General features: G+C 40.9%; 1 protein-coding gene across 1 annotated transcript in view; it reads right to left on the bottom strand.

Annotated features, from left to right (window-relative positions):
- The window catches only part of LOC124607216 (ATP-binding cassette sub-family G member 1), a 485,230-nt gene that overhangs the window by 254,288 nt on the left and 206,522 nt on the right, over positions 1 to 24,420 (bottom strand). The window contains exon 4 of the mRNA XM_047139486.1: positions 24,157 to 24,346. Within this exon, the coding sequence (XP_046995442.1) occupies positions 24,157 to 24,346 (190 nt within the window). The remainder of the gene's footprint in view (positions 1 to 24,156; positions 24,347 to 24,420) is intronic.

Below are 24,420 nucleotides of genomic sequence, written 5' to 3'. Positions count from 1 at the left end.
TAATCAGAACACACTGAATGAGCAGCTAACTTTGTCAGGATTGGCTCTCCCAAGGCTGTCAGTAGTTTTAATGGAATGTTATCTACTCCCGGGGCCTCGTTTCGACTCAGGTCTTTCAGAGCTCTGTCAAACTCTTCACGCAATATCGTATCTCCCATTTCATCTTCATCTACATTCTCTTCCATTTCCATAATATTGTCCTCAAATACATCGCCCTTGTATAGAACCTCTATATACTCCTTCCACCTTTCTGCTTTCCCTTCTTTGCTTAGAACTGGGTTTCCATCTGAGCTCTTGATGTTCATACAAGTGGTTCTCCTTTCTCCAAAGGTCTCTTTAATTTTCCTGTAGGCAGTATCTATCTTACCCCTAGTGAGATAAGCCTCTACATCCTTACATTGGTCCTGTAGCCATCCCTGCTTAGCCATTTTGCACTTCCTGTCGATCTCATTTTTGTGATGTTTGTCTTCCTTTTTGCCTGCTTCATTTACTGCATTTTTATATTTTCTCCTTTCATCAATTAAATTCAATTTCCGTTCTGTTACCCAAGGATTTCTACTAGCCTTCGTCTTTTTACCTACTTGATCCTCTGCTGCCTTCACTAATTCATCCCTCAAAGCTACCCATTCTTCTTCTACTGTATTTCTTTCCCCCAATCCTGTCAATTGTTCCCTTATGGTCTCCCTGAAACTCTGTACAACCTCTGGTTCTTTCAGTTTATCCAGGTCCCATCTCTTTAAATTCCCAGCTTTTTGCAGTTTCCTCAGTTTTAATCTACAGTTCATAACCAATAGATTGTGGTCAGAGTCCACATCCGCCCCTGGAAATGTCTTACAATTTAAAACCTGGTTCCTAAATCTCTGTCTTTCCATTATATAATCTATCTGGAACCTGTCAGTATCTCCAGGCTTCTTCCATGTATACAACCTTCTTTTATGATTTTTGAACCAAGTGTTAGCTATGATGAAGTTGTGCTCTGTGCAAAATTCTACTAGGCGGCTTCCTCTTTCGTTTCTTACCCCCAATCCATATTCACCTACTACGTTTCCTTCTCTCCCTTTTCCTACTACCGAATTCCAGTCACCCATGACTATTAAATTTTCATCTCCCTTCACTATCTGAATAATTTCTTTTATTTCATCATACATTTCTTCAATTTCTTCGTCGTCTGCAGAGGAAGTTGGCATATAAACTTGTACTACTGTAGTAGGCGTGGGCTTCGTATCTATCTTGGCCACAATAATGCGTTCACTATGCTGTTTGTAGTAGCTTACCCGCATTCCTATTTTCCTATTCATTATTAAACCTACTCCTGCATTACCTCTCTTTGACTTTGTATTTATAACCCTGTATTCGCCTGACCAAATGTCTTGTTCCTCCTGCCACCGAACTTCACTAATTCCCACTATATCTAACTTTAACCTATCCATTTCCCTTTTTAAATTTTCTAACCTACCTGCCCGATTAAGGGATCTGACATTCCACGCTCCGATCCGTAGAACGCCAGTTTTCTTTCTCCTGATAATGACGTCCTCTTGAGTAGTCCCCGCCCGGAGATCCGAATGGGAGACTATTTTACCTCCGGAATATTTTACCCAAGAGGACGCCATCATCATTAACCACACAGTAGAGCTGCATGCCCTCGGGAAAAATTACGGCTGTAGTTTCCACTTGCTTTCAACCGTTCGCAGTACTAGCACAGCAAGGCCGTTTTGGTTAGTGTTACAAGACCAGATCAGTCAGTCATCCAGACTGTTGCCCCTGCAACTACTGAAAAGGCTGCTGCCCCTCTTCAGGAACCACACGTTTGTCTGGCCTCTCAACAGACAGGCCTCCGTTGTGGTTGCACCTACGGTACGGCTATCTGTATCGCTGAGGCACGCAAGTCTCCCCACCAACGGCAAGGTCCAAGGTCCATGGGGAGATTATTTTATTATTGTTGTTATTATTATTTTTTGTTGTATTCAACTTTAAGATACCATAGTGTGAATGTAGTAATTAGTGGCGACCTTGACGTAATAGATTATTGTATTTCCATTTTGAATTATTAACGTTTTCCCTTCAACCGGTTCACTTCAGCTTGCCTGTAGTCTCTTGTGCTGGATTACTGCCGCCATATGTTAGCTTCGCGTCTCTGCGCACGCGCTGAGCGTCGTGGTGCGGGTGATCAGGTTCCCACCCCGTCCACGACTGCGTATCAGCAGGGGACGGTCGCGCCGCTGGACCGGAATGTGGGACGTCTGGGAGGATGCGGCGTCGGCGGTGGCGCCGCGCAGCTCAGCGTCGGCCCTAATAGAGGCGGTCAGGTGAATTAGGGACGCCGGCGCCGGCGCCCGTGATGGATGGGACGGCGGCGCTGCTGCCTGGCTTCATTACGCGAGGCCGCGCTCTGCGGTCCGTGTCTGTGTGTGGCGGGCACGTCCCAGCCGTCGCCGGCTACTCGGTCCGTCTTATTCCCTTCCCCAGTTCACCTCACTATTAAGTCCTTCAGCAGTGATACGTACGTAGTTCTCCTCTCTGTCTGACTCATGACACACTGACGAACTGATAACTACTAGACAGCTGCTTACATTTTTAATTAAAAAAAAAAGGTTGTTCGACGAGGTTTGTACGAACATTCTCTGTTCATTCTCAGGGCGCTTGACTGCACTGCCATGTAATAAAGGGTGCACTATCTTGCTGGAAACTACCGGTTGGTTACAAATAAACAGAGAGTGTACTGACAAGGGACACCTTTAACCTCGAACGCTCGGATACGCACGGTACCATGCTCAGAATAACACTGTCTCATAAAAAACAAAGGAAAAACAAAAAAAACAGTTGTCTATGTCGTCTCCACGCAAAACATGGCATTCTACAACAAGTGACATTTTAATAGAGGAGAAGAAAGGAACAAAACATCGATACCAAAGAAGAGAAATTAGTCGTCAGGAATAAAGGATAGCCAACCAGTTGTAAACATGGTGGTTTTCAAATAACCTTGACCACGGTTTTGCCGGATATAAACCCGTCTTCTTCACAAGGACAGACAACTTCACATTAGCAGTTCACTCAGTAAAAGCTATCTCCACATGGCATTAGTCGGCAACGGTCTGGATGTCAATACGTAAAAGTTAAGGGCCCTAGAATCAAGGGCTTGTCACATCAGTAAAAACAATCACTTAGAATAGCAAATGGTTCAAATGGCTCTGAGCACTATGGGACTTAACTTCTGAGGTCATCAGTCCCCTAGAACTTAGAACTACTTAAACCTAACGTAACCTAAGGACATCACAAACATCCATGCCCGAGGCAGGATTCGAACCTGCGACCGTAGCGGTCTCGCGGTTCCAGACTGTAGCGCCTAGAACCGCTCGGCCACAGCGGCCGGCTTGAATAGCAGATAATGCTAGTAGCTACATGCCGAGCGTGGTCAAGCTTATTTCAAAACCACCATTATTGCACCTATATATGTCCAAAAAAACTTTGCATCGTAATCAGGATAACACAGGCTCTGCAAAACCGTATTTATCTGCCGATACCGGACAAGCGACTTTCAAGTACAACGTCTGACATGTACGGGAATATACATAATAGCTGTACCAGTACACGTCGTAGACGCATGGTTGACGACATATGAAAATTTGGGTCGGGCTCTGAGTCGTGCACGGATAGCTAAACGTTAACACGATCGCTCGTTACTAGCGGTAAATCCGACGTCGACTCACGTTCCGCCAAAAATTTTCATTGTCGTCATTCCATTCTGCAGCCGATATTTGTCCACATTCGCAACTGCGAATGCATTTAATGTATTCTTGCAACTGGTTGGCTGTCCTTTATTCCTGCTGTTCTGTAACCATTGCTGTAATGCAGCCAAGTCCAAAATATTGAAATTACACGTAATTCAACGACGTCACTGTCTCATTACATTTCCAATCAAGATTGCCTTAACCCCTAGGCTTAAACTAACTATAATACTGCAAAACACAAATATTCTACACACCTGTTAAGGCTTATGTTATTACTCATTGTGCAGATGCGGGATTTCGATGAAGCGGCTGAAACAAAATGGAGGAGAACAATGTGCACACCTCCATAGGCCACGTTTCCACATTCAAAATCACTTCTGCATTGAAACACTCCATTATAAAAAGCAGCAATAATAAAATTTTCAGATGATGATATCGGTTTGTTAATTTCATAAGCTGCCTTTCACCAAAGATATTGTACATCACAGTGTCAATTTTGATAATGAAATAACAATCATGTACCTTCACTGTTGGTTAGGCACATTGTAGTCTTACAAAATTAGCAATCCTTCTGGTATAAAGCTTATCTTGCCGAAAGAAGTGTTGCTCTGGAGGTGAACGTCGTGTACTGCTTAAATAGCCATCTTCAGGTTCAGGTTTTTTTTGACCTTCGAAATCAGTATATCGTCCAGCGTAACTTCATAGATTTCTGTGTCATCCCCATTATTTATCTGAATTATTATGTTATATAATATATCAGCGAACTCTCTATCCTCGACCCCGATTACTTTTCCATATTCAGCACGTCGCAACTTTGTCCCTAATGTTTGCACCACATTCGTAGGATTAATTCTCTTCATATCACTGTACACAGTTCACACGGTTAACCGCATCCGAACACGAAAAGACACTACAGCTATACCATTCACGCAGCTCGAGGACTTTTAAGTGCAGCAACAACATGCAACCGTTTGATGGCGCTAACACACAAGTGTGGAGTTTTGTATGAAAATGACAAAGACCACTGTTGTTTTTATGACCGAGTGTTGGTCTGAGCATGATTTCGTGCGGTTCCGAGAGTTCGAGGTCAAAGATGTTCCTTGTCAGTGCTGCAGTGCGCGCTGAAACATTGTAGATGTGTTCATCAGTTGGTGCACTCACGGAGCATGCTGAAAAAAGGTAATAGTTCCACCTTCTTCCGCCAGGTGAAGATACAGCGCTTTAAGCAGTCCGAATGTAATTTTTTTCCTGTTTTCACGTCAGTGCGCTGTTTATCGCTTGGCGAAGCGTTGGTTTCTTTTGTGTAGTGAAAGTTGGTGTAAATGATTGAGAAAGTTTTCCGAACGAAACGCTGTGACTATTGAGAAGAAAGGCCGTGCGTGCTGGGAAAATTATTTTGTCGGAACGGCAGAAATAGCAGCGCTGCTTTGCGGTAATGTCGACGACAGCTGTGAAGAAGCCCCTTGCCATTAAATGGTCTAAACAATATGATCAAGATATTGGAAGAAACAGGTGAATTGTCTGGTGCAGCAGGGAGAGAAGGGCGGCCCGTTCCCATGTCACTCGCTGATGAAGCTGCAGCCATTCATAGAGCTGCATCATGGGAATTCTCTCTTCCCTGGTCAACAGTTCAAAAGATTTTGGGGTGCATTTTATCCTGCTATACCTACAAGCTTCAGAATGTGCATAAAATGAAGCCCCTAGATAGGCTACAACGCCGTTACTTTGGAAATGAATAGCTCGTGGCCGAGAAACAGTTTTTGGACGAACGAGCTCATTTCACTCTGCACGGTGCCGCGAATGCACAGAACTATCGCATGTGGTGTTCTACTCCGCCACATGTTGTGCGGGCACGTCCACTACACTCGGCTTATGTGACTGTGTGGTGTGGTTTCACCACCTCCTTCATTCGCGGCCGCTTTTTCTTCGAGGAGATGATACCTCATGGACCTGCTAGATGTACCGTGATATCTGCACGTTATAAGGACCTCCTTTTGCAACCGCGATTCCAGATTTTCAAGAACGCAGATGTGTCCACACCACTACTTTCAAGCAACATGGGGTGACACCAAATTTCGCTTACCAGGTGAAAGATTTCCTTCGTGAAACCTTCGGTAACAACGGCATCATCTCTTGGCAATTCCAAGTGTGTGGCTTTACCGACATATATTCATGTGACTTCTGCTTGTGGGGATATCTGGAAGATTGTGTCTATACGGACTTTTCCTTATCTGAAGGATAGTATACGACCACATATCTCTGATTTCACCGGATATGCTTCCGGCAACCGCCGACCAAGCTGTGTTACGGATGCACCGTGTTGCTGAGTTGGGAGCCCATATTGAACATATTTTACAACTTGGGACCACATCCTACTAAACAAGCCAGAACACCGTCATCATGTGTCTGACCGTTCGTCATCTTTACTTCGCTGTGGCCGAGCGTTTCTAGGCACTTCAGTCTGGAACCGCGCTGCTGCTACGGTCGCAGGTTCGAACCCTGTCTCGGGAATGGATGTGTGTGATGTCAGGTTATTTAGGTTTAAGTAGTTCTAAGTCTAGGAGACTGATGATCTCAGATGTTAAGTCCCATAGAGTTTAGAGCCATCTGAACCATTTTTTCATCTATACCTGCAACTTAACCACATTCTGATTGCTTACAGCACCAAGGTTTCACTTGGTGTCAGAAAGTGAAATATTATTTTTTCAAACTAGTCCCTGAGCGCGCCGGTTAACGAGCATATCTATGATTTTTCAGCGTCGTGTGTTGTCTATAGCCCGCATTGCAGCGCTCGGACCCTGTCAGTTTAATTATAACCACCCGGTGGATACCTGGACTGTGTGTAAGACCTGAATCGAAAGTGAAAACTAATGTTTGAATACGATGAATGCAATGAGACTGCCTGGGCATCAGTAGCATGAGTCAGACAAAATTTTCATCATCTTTATCATCATCACAATCATCATCCTTTCAGGGATTGGATCCTACAGTCTTTTCCGACCTCAGTCTAACGTTACCTCGGTCTTCCCTGGTTTCTTCGGTCAAGAGGTATGTAAGGCAGTGCCACTTTCGGGATCCTTGTATTGTCAAAAAATGGTTCAAATGGCTCTGAGCACTATGGGACTTAACAGCTGTGGTCATCAGTCCCCTAGAACTTAGAACTACTTAAACCTAACCAACCTAAGGACATCACACACATCCATGCCCGATGCAGGATTCGAACCTGCGACCGTAGCAGTCGCGCGGTTCCGGACTGCGCGCCTAGAACCGCGAGACCACCGCGGCCGGCCTTGTATTGTCCATTCTTTCTAATGCTCCTCTCATTCGCTTCCAAATTCGACCATCTTATTCCGTACTGAAAATATTTGTAACTAATTCCGTACATCCTGGTTTCTTATTTTTCAAGGCGTGTATGTCCCTGTGGTGCCTTAAAGAATTTCACTTCTTTAGCTGTGGTCTTTCTGTCTTAACGTCCATGTTTCACTGTCATAGAGCGTAACTGGCACTGTCATTCTGCACAGTTATAACTAAACTTCGTTTCGCGCTGTTTTGAGTCTTCTTAGAATGGACCCGCACAATGCCTGGCATCTTCATAACTTATTGTCTACGTTTCTACCGTAGTCTATTCTCTGCTGGACTCGCAGCATATACGAGGTTAAAATCTGATATTTTTATATAAACTGACCCCCAGTTAGCTGCAAAATATTTTACTTAGATTGTTCTGGCCGTATTTCTTCACTACAAGGTTGTTCCCGCTAGTATGTCATTGTTAAATGTCCATGTTGACGTTACAATTATTATAGCTTACTTACGTCTCTATATTCGTTTCATGTACAGTTGTTTTACAACTTTACATCCGTCTAGGTGGGGTGACGTTCATAATGCATCCTGGAGCGGATATTTATCTTCTGTCAAGTTGTATGAATCGTGTAATTTTGTCTGTATAGAATACTATTTTTGACAAATAAACGGACAGTTCTCGCTGCTATGATGCTTTATGTTCACAGACTAAATCGTGTCTCAGAAGGTTAGAGATGGTGGTTGTGCACAATGGCTATTAGCATTTTGTTGTTAATTGCAGTTGAACGTTGTCTATTATTTTTGTGCATCATGCTGTTTTCATTCCTTTTCTTCTTTTAAAAGTTTAATAAAGTTTTCTAAATAATATTTATGTTTCAAATCATCAGAGGATGTAGTTGGGATATTTATTGGTTAATTTCCAATTCTTCCAAAATATACGGAATCAATTTATATAGAAAAGTTGTATCCATCGTAATCATAAGAGATATCGCAACCTAAATAACTGAAATGTTGAACCTGTTCTAAAATTTCGTCATCCAAAATAACCGTTGCTCTTATTGGGTGTTTGTTCTTGAATGCCTTGCTTACTAACTTTGAAGTAGAATTTTTAAAATTATATTCTTTACAGATCTGATGTAGTTAATACACAGTTTTTAAAGATTTTTTGCATAATCACTAAAACACCAGCGTACGCTAGCGCATTCAAAGCTGCGCTTGCTAGTTCCAGCTGGTGCCTGATCCTTGCATGCAGGATATCGTGCACATAAATGTTAAAAAGCGTGGGTGGTAATACACGTCCGTGTCTTAAGCCCTGGTTAATAACTCATTTTCCCCAGATAAGCCTCGTAAAATTGTGAAATGAGTGAATAAAATGCAACGTTTCAGCCACAATTTCACTGGTCCTCTTCTAACTGCTAAACATGAAATATACTGTGTTATCGAGGGCTCACTTAGTGTACTGCTAGCCATTGAATTAGCAACACCAGTAACGCTAGCAAGTAGGGAAATCTTATATAATAATTTATTACGTCAAGATTGCTTAGTAACTACAATGTTCGGCTTACCAGTTTCGTTATTTTATAGGCATCCACGTTTGTAATTAATGTACTAACAATTCACGATATGTACAACTGTGAACATTACTAAGTGGTATGAAGTATGACACTGAATTATACATCACATCGTCACACGGTAAAAAAGTCTCTCTTAATATGTAACGATACAATATATAAATCATTGACGTATTTTATAGCACATAATATAATGTTTAGGGTACACAACTTGACTGTATACAGTGAATGTATACAATGAATTAACCAGGTATAAATTGCCGAAAACGTCAATGCGAACGCTGCTGCTGTTAGACGGTCCTGAAGTAGTAGATTATTGTAGGAACATTAATCATAAGGTAGCATACTTCCCTCTGACAGAATGAGAATGTATTAAAAGGTGAAATTCCCTTTTTTGTGCATACACTGCAGTAGGAAGATAACATGGTTACATTTCTAGGTGATCTGGAATATACGAGGTCCAAATTCTGTGTATACAACACTGACGCTAATGCGAGCTGTATAGTTACGCCTACAGCTTGCATTGCTGCCAACAGTGTTACGATTCAAAATTACTACTACGTTTTGTCTCCCCACACCACAACAGTTGGACCACCAAAACGATCATGTCAGACACGCCCCCGGCTATGGCGAGAGGAGGAAATACATAATATACTCAGAAACGTTCTCGAACACGATCGTTTTGGTGGTTCAAGTGTTATGGTGTGGGAAGACAAAATGCTGCATTGTGGTACTGACTTCCAGCTGTATGAACTCTAGTGAGTGGATCACCTATAGTTAGAGGATATTAGGCTTCTATAGTTCTAAGAAGTGAAGCGTTTACAGAAGTAAATGGGTAGTCACTTACATTGACACATAATTAACCACTTATTATTGCAGATATTAACTATCCACAACCTACAGGTGGTCATTTATTTTGCTACACACGTTAGCTCTATGTAGACAATGACCTATAGCTCGTATTCTTAGAGTTACAGGTGTTTTACAGTTACAAGTAATGTTTACAGCTAATAAGTACTTTTATTCATTCACGGTCAGGTATTAAAACCTGTTGTGCTTATTTCATACATCTTATGATACTGTCACTAGTTGTATTCACTTCAAGAAGAGTATATAGGACTCTGTATACATTTATGAACTAGTTATTCACTGTATCAGAAGTATATAACGGTGCCTACTTTTCCTTTCTCCTATAGCTAATTTTGAGTCCTCGTTTTAGCTGCTGATTAGGAATAACTTTTTCATGTATTCCAGTTATTGCATCTCGCCCCTTGACACAACTCATTCGCTGTTTTCGCGGGGCATATTTCCTGCTGCGACGCCACTGACATCCCTACACCAATTCGCCGACGTATTCTAAACCTTTTAGTACCATACAATTGTTATTAATGCCGCTACATTCAATTCTTTCACCAAACGTACTTGCGACCTGCATATTTTCCAGTGCTAGTTGTTTCATTACTATGTAATTGCGGACACGCCTCTCTACCTATGTAGTCACTTTCTGATACTTAGTGTTAGCTAATGATAGAGAATAGTCTCTCCACTTACACCAGTCACATATTCCGGCCCGTCATACGCCTCGCACTTTTTGTTGATGGGTTCGCTACAAGCATAATACTGATCTCACTACAGCTGCATAGAGATTAGTTCCCTAATTTCCCATCCATAGCGCCACTTGTAGTCGATATTAACTCATTTGATTTATCATTAGGTTTTTTTAAATATATTATTGACTACGCTGCTTATATTCACCTACAATTTTGTTTATGCCGTATGACAGCTATAGTTACTTTGTTTTATTAATTTACCGTACTTTCGCCCTCACTTTGAGACCAACTTCAAGATATGCATATAGTTGGCAGATTGGTTCATGTTCTGGAGTGATGTCTGCACTTTTTTGTTTTGCTTCTTTGTTCTGGTTTTATGCAGATGCTATGAGCTACAGGTAGGCATCTGAGAGGTCTTATTGTAGTAATGGATTCAGTATTGTATTACTTATTGTTCCTACATATATTTTTAGGTAGCATTCTTACTATATGCACTTTATTATTGAATCTCGCAAATAATGCGATAGGCTTAAGTATGTACAATTTTCTATTTTTCAATTTCTAAAATATTTTTAAAGTTTTCGTCCCTAGTTTTAATATTCTTGTCTGACTTTTACTTATTTGTGGTGTACTTTCCTGTACAGTCTTCTGAAGAAGGGCACTAAGTGCCCGAAACCGGTAAAGAAATTAAATTTCTTTTGTGCAACTGGTTGCTTATTATTTCATTACACACGACTACAGTTCCTGAAGATGGATAAAATATTAAATCCATGAACACTGTCCACTCACTGGCCAACTGCCATCGGAGGTTCGAGTCCTCCCTCGGGCATGGGTATGTGTGTGTTGTTCTTAGCATAAGTCAGTTAAAGTAGTGTGTACGTCTAGGGACCGATGACCTCAGCAGTTTGGTCCCTTAGAAATTCACGCACATTTGAACATTGCACTGTCCAACGTTACTATAAAACTGTACTCGTTACCTATGTGGGATTTTTCAGGAGAGCATTCAGCCCTGCTTCCATTTTTACGGATGATGCTGCGCGACCACAACGAACTGCGCAGTTGGGGATGTTCTTGCAACTAGAGGTGAATGGACTGGTATACCCGTTGCGCTGTCTTAAATCCCATCGACCACGTTTGGAAACCGTCGGGGAGACGTACTGTAGAACGTCTTGCGGCCAGTATGCGAGCGGATTGTAGGGCGTGCATTGCCGAGGAGACCACACCCCCTATTAAGAACGATGTCCCGCCTTTTACAATGTCCAGGGGACTATCATAAACCGACATGACTTCAGTGTAACTACTGTTTTTGAATAAAACTGTCATTACTGTTCGTCTCATTGCGCCGTTATTTCTATGTATGGTACAAACTATGTTAGTTGGTAGTGACGGATCATGCGAAACTTAATTTTGTACTTATGTTTTGCAAACCATTGTACAGTCATGGCAACAGAAATGTCTTCCTCAAACACTTGCTATCTAAATTTGCCCGACAGGGTTCTACAATAACAACATAGTCTTCTAGAGATTTTCACTGTATTTCCACGACAATATCTGTTACACTTTCGTATGGGCTATGCCTCCCTGTTACGATCCTTGCAGTTCTGAATTAGTTAGTTCTACGCTCTCCAGTTTGCTTGATAAGGTCTCTAAACACTGGAACAATATTTTATAAGTGGTCACTCTAGTGTCTTAGCTGCGATTCCTTTACGGAAGGTCTACACTTACTCAGAATAATTTCAAGAAATTGGTCTTTCATTCACCTTGCATAATATTAATTTTACGGCTTGTTACTATTACTCTTAAACATTTACTCATTGTGGCGTGATACACACCTTTTAAATGGATAGACTTCTGTCTGGTGCTGAACAACGGTATATATTGGTTTTTTCCACTTTTGACAATTTTAGTCTCAACCGTTCTCTCAGAAAACGTCAGTTATTCTAGGACTGAATTTTTTTCACTTACAACGTAATAAATGGTGTTCTTCATTTCTATCTGTTAATAAACGTAATGAATTAGAGGAATATGTTTCAAAATGGGCAATATCATTTGATTTAATTTAGACAGATAAAGGAAACTTGTCTTTTCTTAGTAATGCGTTCAGAATGTTAACGCAGAACACAAGAAGAGCCATAAAAATGGTTTCCGCCCACTGAAGCGAGATTAGGAAGACTATCGACAAATTTCGAGAGAGGAAGCGTGCCAGAAAAATGGGTAAATTTTCTCAGTGCGTAAAAGGTACAGTAACCAAAGAATGAAGATAACTAGCAGAGGTACAATGTTGTTGAGAACAACAAGCTCCAGAAAGACACTGATGGAATCGAACACAAATCGACAGCTTAGCTTCGGCGGACTGAAGTAACAGTCTTTATCTTTACCCTTTTCGTGTGACTGTGCATTTCCGACAGGCTGTATTATTCTTCTAGATCCATATCTGCAAGCCACGCTATGGTGTTAGGCGAGGTGAACGGGGGGGGGGGGGGGGGGGAGGGGAGCCTTTGTGACCCACTGCCACTTCCCAGCCTTTCCTGTTCCAGTCGCAAAATGTGCGCGGAAAGAACCATTATTGGTAACCTTCCGACTGAGCATGAAACTCTCTAATTTTACTTCATAATTTTTTCGCCACCTGTAAGTATTGTATTTATGAAGATTCACGGACCGTCCTGTTGCACATTAGACACTAAACCATTTCCAACAGACATCAGTTAAAGAAATCATTCACCATTACTATCAATGTGGGTTTTCTCATCGACTTCTGTCGCGAAATATTGAGACTCCCAGTAAATACCATAATGCGAAAACAACGCAGGAAAAAAGGTCGCAGTTCATTAACGTCGTTCCGCTTTTGCGGAGACAGGGACTTTGAATTGGGTTATTATGGCTAACATCTCCTCCAAGTTACCGGTGCGTAATATGAGACATATATCAGAACGGCGAACGAACTGTGACAGCAGAAACTGTGTTTCAAATTTTGTTTTCATGTTTTATCTTAGTTCAGTGACTTGGAAATAACGATCAGACTCGAAACCACTGCACTAAATTTCATTTGAAGGCAAGAATACTGCTTTAAGATTTTAGTTTAATAAACTGTAACTGTGTTTTGTGTGTCTGAAAAACTAATATCCGAAAATTCTGTGAGAAGTGATCACACCAACCAGGTCAAAGTGATTACAGAAAGGCCCTCACGTTGAAAGCAGAAGGATGCCACGAACAGCACGGCCAGAGAGCTGCTACCCACTCCGAAACAAGTCTGCGGAAAGTGCTCCCAGCATCGGAAGATCCACTGCGTTACGTGCGTGGGGTTTACAAGGAGCATACAGCAAAGAACGGAGCATCCAGAGCTTACAACTTTACTCCAAAACACATTACCGCCTGTGTGCTTCCTAAAAGATCGGATATGGCAGAACTCGATTCCAACAAAACACACAGAGTCCCAATAAGGTATGCAAAACTACATTCAGGTTGATCTGAGGGCCTATCTAGATGACGATTGGCAATTAATAAACGAAAATGCTTACAAATAATCTGTCATCATGCATCCAAGAAGCAGAAATAGTTTTACGTACTATGCAAATATTGCAATCAAGTCTAAGAGAGAAACTTCAACACTTGAAAATATAAATAATATTTTTTGAAAATTAATTAAAGTGGGCATGGACTGTCACTAAAATTGTTCGAAGCGCAATCAGCTTATTGCGTATTGTGAAAGGCCTGACCACATCATTAGGAATAAATATTACGCATGAAGCTAAATCAGTAAGTGAAACAGACTGTTCTGAACTCTTAGGGTTTTATATTGATAAGAACCTGAGCTGGAATCGTCATGTTACATGTTTTACAGGTATAAAATCTGAAACTTTTGCGTTACGGGGTTTGAAATGAAAGCATCAGAAAGCTGACTTAGTTTCCCTGTTATATTCCACTAATCTCCTACGGCGTCATACTTTGGAGCTGCTGAAGAAAACAAGTGTTTGCTACACAGAAGCGAGTAACTTGAATAATATGTTTTGTCTACTCTAGAACCTCTTTTGGAAACGTCTTTTTGGCAGTTGCACATTCTGAAAATAGCATCACAGTACATTTGATCCCTCATGAAGCTTGTCGTCAGCAATCAGTCATTCAAAATTCATAGTAGGAAAAGGAGAAACGACTTACACAGTCTGTTATTTAGCCTCACTGTGTCAAAGAAATGAGTGAGATAGTCAGCTACAAAAATCATAGGCCACCTCCACCGTGATGTAAAAATTTTAATCGATACATGTTATAAAAGTGTATGTGTGATTTCTGTATGCATTTGTATGTATGTCCCACATGTCCTGCTAAATCTCTGGATCGATTTGAATCAGACTTGGCCACTTTGTGCGTAAGAACCACCTACCTATCTAAGGAGTGGGAGTGAGGAAAGAACTGTAGCTCACGGGGCGCAAACAGGCAGACTATATTCAGCCAGTATTTCAGAATGAAAACACTTCGTGGCTTCCATGCAACTTTACACATAATTTAAAATCATTACGAGACTCTTCTCGCTGACAGCCTCCACGAAATGATGAAGTTTATCGCTTACTACATTTTCGCTGTCATGCACTAAAACTGCCGCATCAGGCATGACCCCTTAATTTATTACTTCTTTACTACTGGCTCTATAAGGAAAACATTCCGCCGGCTTTATGCACGTATATCACTGGATGTACCTGTGAAGTTATATCATTGTACAACACATTATTAAGGAAATATGTCATAAACATTGAGCTGCGTGAAAACGAAAACGAAGGGCGAAATTCACTAGATACTCAGGTGAAATACGCGTACAAATATATGTGAAATATCTTAAATATATGCGAAATGTGCGTACGCAGGCAAAACGACGGGGAAATAGTCTTAAACACCAGGATCGACTTCAACCAAACTTGTTACACGTATTACTTACGCTCTGGAAAGACGGTGTGAACCAGCAACCTCCTATAAGGGTGGAGCTGATAACTTGACAGGGAGAAGAGGAAGGAGGAGATGGGCAGAAAAAGAGGGAGAAGGAGGAGATGAGGAGATGGACACAGAAAGGAGGGAGGGACAAGGATAGGGACAGAGAGAGGGTGAGGGGGAAATAGACAAGAAAGAAAGAGGAGGGATGGGCAGACAGAGGATAGAGGATGAAATAAACAGACAAAGGAAAGAAGAGAAATAAGCAGAGAAAGGAAAGAAGAGAAATAATCAGAGAAAGGAAAGAGGAGGAGATGGTGAGATGGAAGAGGAGGAGATGAACAGAGAAAGGGTGAAAGGGTACAGTACCGCCCAACATTGAAAATAGGTACGAAATTCTTGTCAGAACAACACATTTTTTGTGTAAAAGTAACTCAATTTCAATTAATACAGCGAAGCCGGATACCAGTGTGGGAAAGAATGACAATTTATTTATTTAATTGATCACATGTGCACTCCCTCAAAATAAATCCCTACATCCAGTTTGGTGAGATCTGTGAAAGGAATGAATGTATGGTCGTCTGCTAACCACAGATAGTGAATCGGAATATATGATCATCTTTGAGTCGATCCTTTGGCTACCTTTGGTGAGACCAAAGAGATGGAAGTTACCAGAGCTTTGAGCGTCTGAAATGTGGCTGACCAATAAGGTAGCAAGGTGCTTCTCCCACTTCGAGAGAGGTGCGAGAGAATCAGAATACGGCCATGTTTCAGCACTCTGCCGCTGAACCTTCTGCTGTAAAGACCTGTTTTTTTGTTGTGCTCCGGAATGAAAGAGTGGAGGCATGGTATGGATGTGGAATATTTAAGAGTAGTTAGAATTAATAATTTCTCTTTCACAGGACCTTTTGTGGGGAAAATTACAAAGTGAGGCAGGTAATTTTAAGGGGATTGTAGTAAACCAACGGTCACAAAGAGCCCACGTGTAGTTATAAGTTGAGATACTTCCGTGAGCTTAAGCTGAAATATTTAAGAATTAATAGCGTGTGTACAATAAGCTGAAATATTTGAGAATTAATAGCGTGTGTACAATAAGCTGAAATATTTAAGAAATAGCGTGTGTATCATAAGTTGAAGTATTTAAGAAATATCATTCCGTGTGACGCTGAATTTAAACTCTGAGAGAGAATCAAGGTGAGTCGGCCGTTTTTCCAGCAACGCCACTTGGCTTGCATTGCACAGGAAGACGTGCGTTTATCTCCAGAGTTCACATTAGGAAAGTAGAAATCACAAAGTGGGGCAGTGTCGTGTGAAACTGGGATAAATATTGATTGAAGTGGGAAAGCGGAAAGTGATGAAGTTGTAACCGTTCTTTGTGTAATATTTCATATTGTTGTGTTGTGTATGTCTTGTAATTTGGGTATGTGTGTTTTGCATGGGAGTAGCAAGGTAGTTTCGAAAGATTTGTGGGTATGCCTGTTCCTTCTGTATCGCTCGATCTGGAGGAAAGTTTCGTGAGGATTATTGTGAGAGGCGAAGTGTGAGGTATAATAAAAGATCCACCATCCGATCCAGGGAGTGCACTGTTGCGGTAAATAGATTACGAGACCATAGTATAGAGATTCACTAACGTAAAGCCATGCCCACTGGGCGGAATTTCTCATGTGATTTTGTTGTAGGTTGTAGAATTTGTGTGTTTAGGAATAAATCAAATAGTGAAAAGAAAGAGATTGGTGGCCTTTTTCATTAAATTGTATGTTATCGTAATGTCCCGAATTTATATAAAAGCCGTTAAAAAAGACAAAAGGTAAATGTGGTATTGCCAGTGCGTAGTGTACAGTCAGAGTTCTATAAATCACTGATAGTCAGATGCGTGTTTCCGTTGCGTATTATTCATACAGGAGGATAATTTGTAACTAAATAGTAAGATACGAGAATTCATGTTGCTCGATAAATTAAGGAAGATTCCACTCGCTTGGCAATCCACTCATCTTGCAGGCCTGACTGCTTGATGCCACAGTATGAGAAAGGCAAGTGGGTGCCTCTCAAGGGAAAAGGGGAAGAGGGAGATTGACAGAGAGAGCCGGAGGTGGAGATGAACTTAGAGGGGAAGGAGACGGACCGAGGAGCACATTAAGAAAAAAGGAAGGAGGAGGAGATGAACAGAGAGAGGCCGGATGAAAACGTGGATAGAAACATGGGGGAGGAGGAGTTGGACAGAGAAACGGAATACGAGGAGTTGGACAGAGAGAGGGGTGAGGAGGTGATAGCGACAGATGGGAGCAGGATATATATATATATATATATATATATATATATATATATATATATATATATATATATATATATATAGAGAGAGAGAGAGAGAGAGAGAGAGAGAGAGAGAGTAGGAGAAACTGAACGTATTTATCTATAAATAACATTATGTAAAGAAGTATCTTCAGACAAATGGTTATCCTGTTGAAGCTAAACTAAACCAAAATAAATTTCATTCTCATTTCTATGAATGAATCCCACATGTGTACTTAAGAAGAAAACAAAATATACTGTTTCCCGAGGAAGGCTAAACAAAAGCTCTGAAATTATCGGCAAATTTCCCTTTGGAAGGTATTGCACAAAATCTACAAACATTCGTCGTTCGCCAATGAAGCGAAATGAGGTCGACTATGAGCTGACGTTCTATCACGTAGATATCTGGTAATCCATCGAGGACAGTGGATCAGCAGCCTGACACAAAGTATTTTAATAATGAAAATTGAAACCAACAGTTGTATTGTAATTCGATTACATGGGTTTCCCTTCTTAAGAACTCTTGGGAGTTCATTGCCTTGCTCTTGTATGTTAATACGTGTGCTTCTCTCGTTGTCATTCCGTTGGGGTGCCATACGGACGTTTCAAAGTTCATAGTCCTCTATGTTTATAAATATACGGCTTTTGCTTTTACTGACGCCTTCTACTAGATTGATGCATAGGCTGTTGTTACATATAAACAGAGGATTTGGCGTACGAGATGTTCTTTGGTAATTGTTCATTGATGTGTATCATGTATGTTATTTTTAACCTTGTGGGTATATATTGATGGTGGATGTTACTAATGTTGGCAAATTGTTTTCTGTGCATTACATTTCCCGGAATTAGTAAAAAGTTTTTTATTTTGCTGTAAAGTAATATCAATGGAGCATGTGTTTATAGCTTTTTGTGACTACAACTTTATTTTTATACTAGCTTTTAGACAGCAATTTATTTTACTTCTGTATTAGAGGCCCTTAGAGTATATGTGATATTATTTCAGTGGGTTTGTATTGTCCAATGAACGTTTGTTCATAAGGTTTCTGCTGCATTTGTTTACTCCAGCCGTTTAGTTTTCCGTTATTAGGTTATTTCGTTTTGTTATTGGGATATCCCATGTTCTTAGGTGTTCCGGTTAGGCTGGTGTAATTCTTTGTACGCTTGGGTTCTCCTCGGTTGTATTACGTCATTGAAGCATGTAATTATTGTATAAAACATTTAAGCAATATAAATCGGATGCTTAACTTTGTTTTGTATGGGTATCGATAGTATATTTTTATTATGTAATTTTATTAAATGATTTATCCTCTTTTTAGTCACAAACTGCTATTTTTGCTGTCGGTACTCTGAGTACACTTTACTTTCAAGCTACGTATGTTACCATATACACGGGTCTGAGCATGCTCTTATGCATCGAAACTGGTCGAATGTTTTGGATAAACGACCTTTGAATTATTGTATTGCTATTGATCGCAGTTTTCATTATTCATGTACATCACGCAGATCTGCCGATGCAGACTATCCATTTACCGAGCACCAATGTTGGAAACGAAATATACAGACTGTAGCGCCTAGAACCGCTCGGCCACTGCGGCCGGCAGATGAGTCCCATACTGCTTAGAGCCATTTTTGATCAATCCAACGAGGTTTTGTGAGCTCCTCTAGGGAGTGCAGACTTGTGTGAGGCCTTACCTTGTTACGGAAAGGGAGAAGATCGTTTACCTTTCTGTGGCGACGAGAACCGTGAAGATGGGGAGATAGGGAAAGTATATGAGGATCACACAGTACGTAAGTGGAGATGTAGCTCTAATAGTCGTGGGGGACCGGAATGCAGTTGTAGGGGAAGGAGTAGAAGAAAAGGTTACAGGAGAATATGGGCTTGGGACAAGGAATGACGAAGGAGAAAGACTAACTGATTTCTGTTATAAATTTCAGCTGGAAATAACGAATACTCTGTCAAAGAATCACAGGAGGAGCAGATATACTTGGAAACGGGCGAGTCAATTTTTCATCCGTTACAGACGATGTCGTTTATTTGTATAACAAAGCTGAATGAGGGAATCGCATCTAAACGTATAAATTTGATGAATTTATTAAAATCATGCAGACTGCAAAGTCTCATAAATGACTGCACGGTCAGTTAAGACAATCTTTTTATGTAATCGGAAGTGGACATTGATTCACACGAGTCTAACAACTACAGTTAGTAATATTTCAAAATGACCTCTTTTAAGACATCTATACCGAGCTGAGTATGACAGTTCCATCGACACTAAAAAACTAGACTTTTCATTAAAAGTCTCGAATAGCGCTATCGTATATACTGGTCCGCATTATGCTAGAATATTTCAAATTCAGCTCCCTATTACAACGCAATAGGAAACTGTATGTGTCCTGATTTCATTTTTTCACGTGAACTCTATGGACATTTGCCTGGCAAAGGTTCAATAGTCAACGCTATCACTCATGTGGTCGCTGTGAGATATGGACGCCGCAACTCTGTACCCTCTGCGTGACAGCATCAGCTAGCTTCCCTTGCAAACCTGAAAATATGAGATGGAGATAAAGGTGTTTGCACATACAGTCTGGGTGAGGCGCAGCCTGATTACGAACAGCTGGAGACTGAGCGTTCTCCAGGAAATCGTCACTAACAAGCTAGTCGCATTATTCTTGTTCTGCATGTTTACAGAATACGTCATCCGTTACTTTTCAGGCTCTCATTTAGCTCTGAGAAGTAGAGCAGACAGCATTTCGTAATTTTCATTTCTTCTTTCTTTGCCGCCAGTTTCCTTTCATTCTCTGAGATCATGCAGTTTTCTTAACCTCTGACCAATTAGTTCTGGTTTTCCTGGGTTTTTCCGCCTGGATAAAAGTCCAGTAATGATTTGTAGGTCTAAATTTGTTTTCTACTCAGGACTTTTTTTTCCTGCGTACGTTTTCATTAACTCAATTATAAGTTTACTGCGAGTTTCATAGAATTCTGCAAATCTTCTACTACATCTGGCTGGTTCCATTCTGTTAAGACGCTCATACATGTTTAACTTCTGTTTCTTGATATCCGAATAAATGTTGGTATACGTTTGTATTCCCTTATCTGTTCTGCCTGTATGTTCCTTCTCCAGTGAATTTCACGCCTAAAATTTGATTAACTTTAGTTCTCTCTCTAGAATTACTTCGATGTCTGCCTTTCTGCTTAATATGAGTGTTTCTGTACCAGAAGAAACTTTTGTTTGAAAATCGTATTGTATTCCGATTTGGGGATTTTGAGTTTAATTTCTGTTGTGAATATGTTTTGGTATATGTCGAAAGGTTGTTTCCGTTTTATGTTAAGTAATTTCATAAAAACTTTTGTAGTATAGTATCTTGAATAATTCCAACTAAAAATTTAAATGAGTGACTTTCTCGATTTATTCGTATTTAGTTTCTAGAAATTTGGATGCTGGGCTGTTGCTAGACATGTATCTTGTTTTTCAAATCAGATTTGGAGACGTGCCCTTCTGCTATTTTCTTACTGATGTCTGTTTACATTTGACCTGTTTGTGTCCTGAATGACATTCGCCAGGTCTTACGCAAAAGCTTAGTTATTTATCATAATATTAGTTCTTCATAATTTAATCAGTCTTTTTTAAGCTCCGATATTAGATTTCGCCACAGATTACTTTGTTAAGACGCAGTTGAAAACTAACGGATGGAGTCCATTTCGTTATCCCATTCCTGTTTTAATTTCAAAATGTTACAAATTTCCTCCCATGAACTTTGCTTTTGATTTTGGGCCATTTAGCGTTTCTCTAAAGATTGCAATGGTTTCAAGGTCGAGACTACGTTCCTTCAAAATCTGTAAGAGAGAATTACGGTCAGCTGAGTCAAGTGATTTTTTTTCATCTACCAATGTACAACCCACTTTCTTATTACAAAATTTTTGATATGTGATGATTGTTTTCAGAAGTGAAATATGTTCCAGGCAAAGAGTATTATCTGCTTTATAGTCATCGTATTTACACTCAAGTTGTTCTTGCGTTGGTTCCAACAGACAATGAGACATAGTATTTTATGTGACACGAAAAAGTGGAACCATTTTTAATTACGAGAATTAACACGATTTGGATTTCAAGACTCGAGTGTACAGGAACTAAACATCGAAATAAACTGTGTGATACAGCTGTATGAAGAAACTGACATTATTGCTGGAATAAATTAAACAGCAGATAAGAGCCATATGCATGTCTTACCCACAATAAACGGAAACTTTCGGAAAAATTTAGCATGAGCTGATTGAAACAGTTGAGCCGATTGAGATTACGGCTCCAGCAAGAATTCTAGGTGATATATAACAAATTTCATACCCATCCTTGTATAGTCTGAATTAGAGCTCCGTCTCCTATGACCTATTTTTCGTCTTCAGAATTTCGATTAGTTTTTCTTGCCGGCCATCATTTTGCGTCTTATGCAACGCGGAGTACGTATTATACCAAATATTTAATGTAGTATGTTTTACATATTCTAGTATTTGTCTGCCCTTTTATTTTCCCTCTCTTCCGCACTTCCAATGCCAAGTCTAATATTTCCAGCATGCTGTAGATATCTTTTTGCTTCTTGTGCTAATGTTCTGCTACAGATTTCTTTCTCGCCCACACTCTATAGTGCTCGTTCGTTTCGTATCTTATCCGTACATTTCATTTTCAACGTTCTTCGATAGCACCATATTTCATATGCTTCCAGTTCCTTTTCACCATATTTGTACATCATGGGTCAGGAAAAGTAATGGAAGGCCAGAAGTGTGGCATATAAGAACTCCAAGACTCTAAGTTTCACGGAAGCTCGTATTTTAGTGCGGACGTGAATGCTAGATGCTTTTAATAGTTTCCACATTGAAACATTGTCTCAAAATATGGTAGAAAACCCAAAGAGATTCTGGTCGTATGCAAAGTAGACCAGTGGCAAAAAACAGTCAATGCCGTCACTGCGTCATAGCGATGGAAATGTTACCGACGATGGTGCCACTAAAGTGGAGTTATTAAATACAGTTTTCCGTCATTGCTTTACGAAAGAAGAAGAAGTAAATATTCCAGAATTCGAAACCAGAACAGCTGTTAGCATGAGTGACATGAAGTATATATCTCAGGTGTTGCGAAACAACTCAAATCACTTAAGAAAGGCAAGTGTTCCGGTCCAGATGGTATACCAATCAGGTTCCTTTCAGAGTATGCAGACACAATAGCGCCTTTCTTAGCAATCGTATACAACCGCCCACTTGACGAAAGGTCTGTTCCTACAGACTGGAAAGTAGCGCAGGTCACACCAATATTCAAGAAAAGATATAGGAGTAACCCATTGAATTACAGACCCATATCACTGACATCAATTTGCAGTAGGATTTTGGAGCATATACTGTACTCGAACATTATGAATCACCTTGAAAAAAGTCCGTCCCCGGTAAGTGAATGGTCAGCGTGACAGAATGTCAGTCCTGTACAGTGGTGTATAGTGGTGTAATTTTCAGTTTCTTGAGTACTTATTTACAGTTATCATTAATTGTCCTCGAGCAGTGAAAGAACAGTGTGCAGAAATTTACCTAGATTCTATGTACATCTATTGCTTAGTATTATTAGTAACTCATGTGTGTATTCCGCGTGGTGTTAATGCATTTTGTGGAAAATAAACATCACCTGCGAATGTCTGTGCATTGCCTCGTCAGCTTGCCAAATACCTGTAGTTACTTCTTGTGATGTAGTGGGGTAGAAAGTGTGGGGAATCGCCTGCTCGTTCTTCATTTTGATGACCTACGAAATAGGGAAATGCATGACTACAATCTGGAGACCTACCCTCCCTCAGGCTTCTACCTTAAACCCCCCCCGCCACCCCCCGCTCTCCGTCCCCTACGCACTGTTAAACCACCAGATACAATTTATTCCCATAATGCCTCGCTACTGCAGAACTTGGTACACATATTTAATATTTTTTCATAACCCACTTCGTTTAACAATAAACATTAGTTTTATATCGTTATAACGCATTTTACTGGAGCGTGCTGACAAGTAATGCCTCCGATATTTTACTTCTGTTTTTAGTATCGGTTGAAGCATTATATGACGTGCGTATTACTCGCTCGACTTCCTCGCTTCGATGTCGCAAGATGCAACCCTCTGCCGTCAGAGCGCCCCGAATTGAAGCGCTTAACGCGGTGGTGTTACCTTCATACAGTGGGCGCATCCGATTTTCGCGTGTTTCCAGAACTTAAAGAACATCTTTGAGGACTTCACTTTGATAGTGATGAAGTGGTGTAAGGAGAGGTGAGTCTGTGGTTCCGTCAAGGAACTCAAACATTCTACAGCCATGGCATTAAGAAACTAGTCTCTCGCTGGGAGGAATGTGTTCGTCACTAGGATGAAGAAATAAATATGTAATCATCAAGGATAAAGATGTAGAAAGTTAATACAGTTCGTTTATAGAAAAGGCTTTGAGAGTTTTCACATAACACATTGGGAGGCGTTAGTTCTTAGCAAGCCGTCGTCGTTTATTCTTTTTATTGGGAAAATTTATCGCTACAGGTCATCGTTTTTTAGTTACTCGAGAAAAACCTAAGAAAGTGACGTTTATATGATCTCATCTTAACCCCCTCACGCTCAGACCCCAGACCACAACGGTTGGAATTAAAAAAAAAAATAGTACGTCGTTTATGGCACTCACTGCTAATATCGTACGAAAATCTGTGACTAATTTTTTCCCTTATTGGCCCTTTGCTGTCTTGGTTGAGTGGGCTAATCAGGGCGCAGTGCGGAGCGGCGTGGCGGCAGTACGCACCGTCTCCTCGCGGTGCCTGCGCGAGCACCTGGCGGGCATCTTGAGCTCGGCAGCGAGCAGCATGAGCTCCCGCACGGTGAGCCGCGGCTGCAGCAGGTCCTCCTGCATGAGGTAGCACGACACGCGCCGGAAGTGCGCCTCGTCCCGCGGAGAGCCGCCCAGCAGCAGTTCGCCGCTCACGCCAGACCGCCTGCAACACGACGAGGGCAGGGTACAGCAGGACGCAGCGGTCTCGTCCACTGCTAGTGTCAGCCGCCACGGTGG

Source organism: Schistocerca americana, chromosome 3 (assembly GCF_021461395.2).
Source record: "Schistocerca americana isolate TAMUIC-IGC-003095 chromosome 3, iqSchAmer2.1, whole genome shotgun sequence".
Classification (NCBI taxonomy): Eukaryota; Metazoa; Arthropoda; class Insecta; order Orthoptera; family Acrididae; genus Schistocerca; species Schistocerca americana.
The sequence above is the reverse complement of the archived record's forward strand: the minus strand, read 5'-3'. Positions and strand labels throughout refer to the sequence as shown.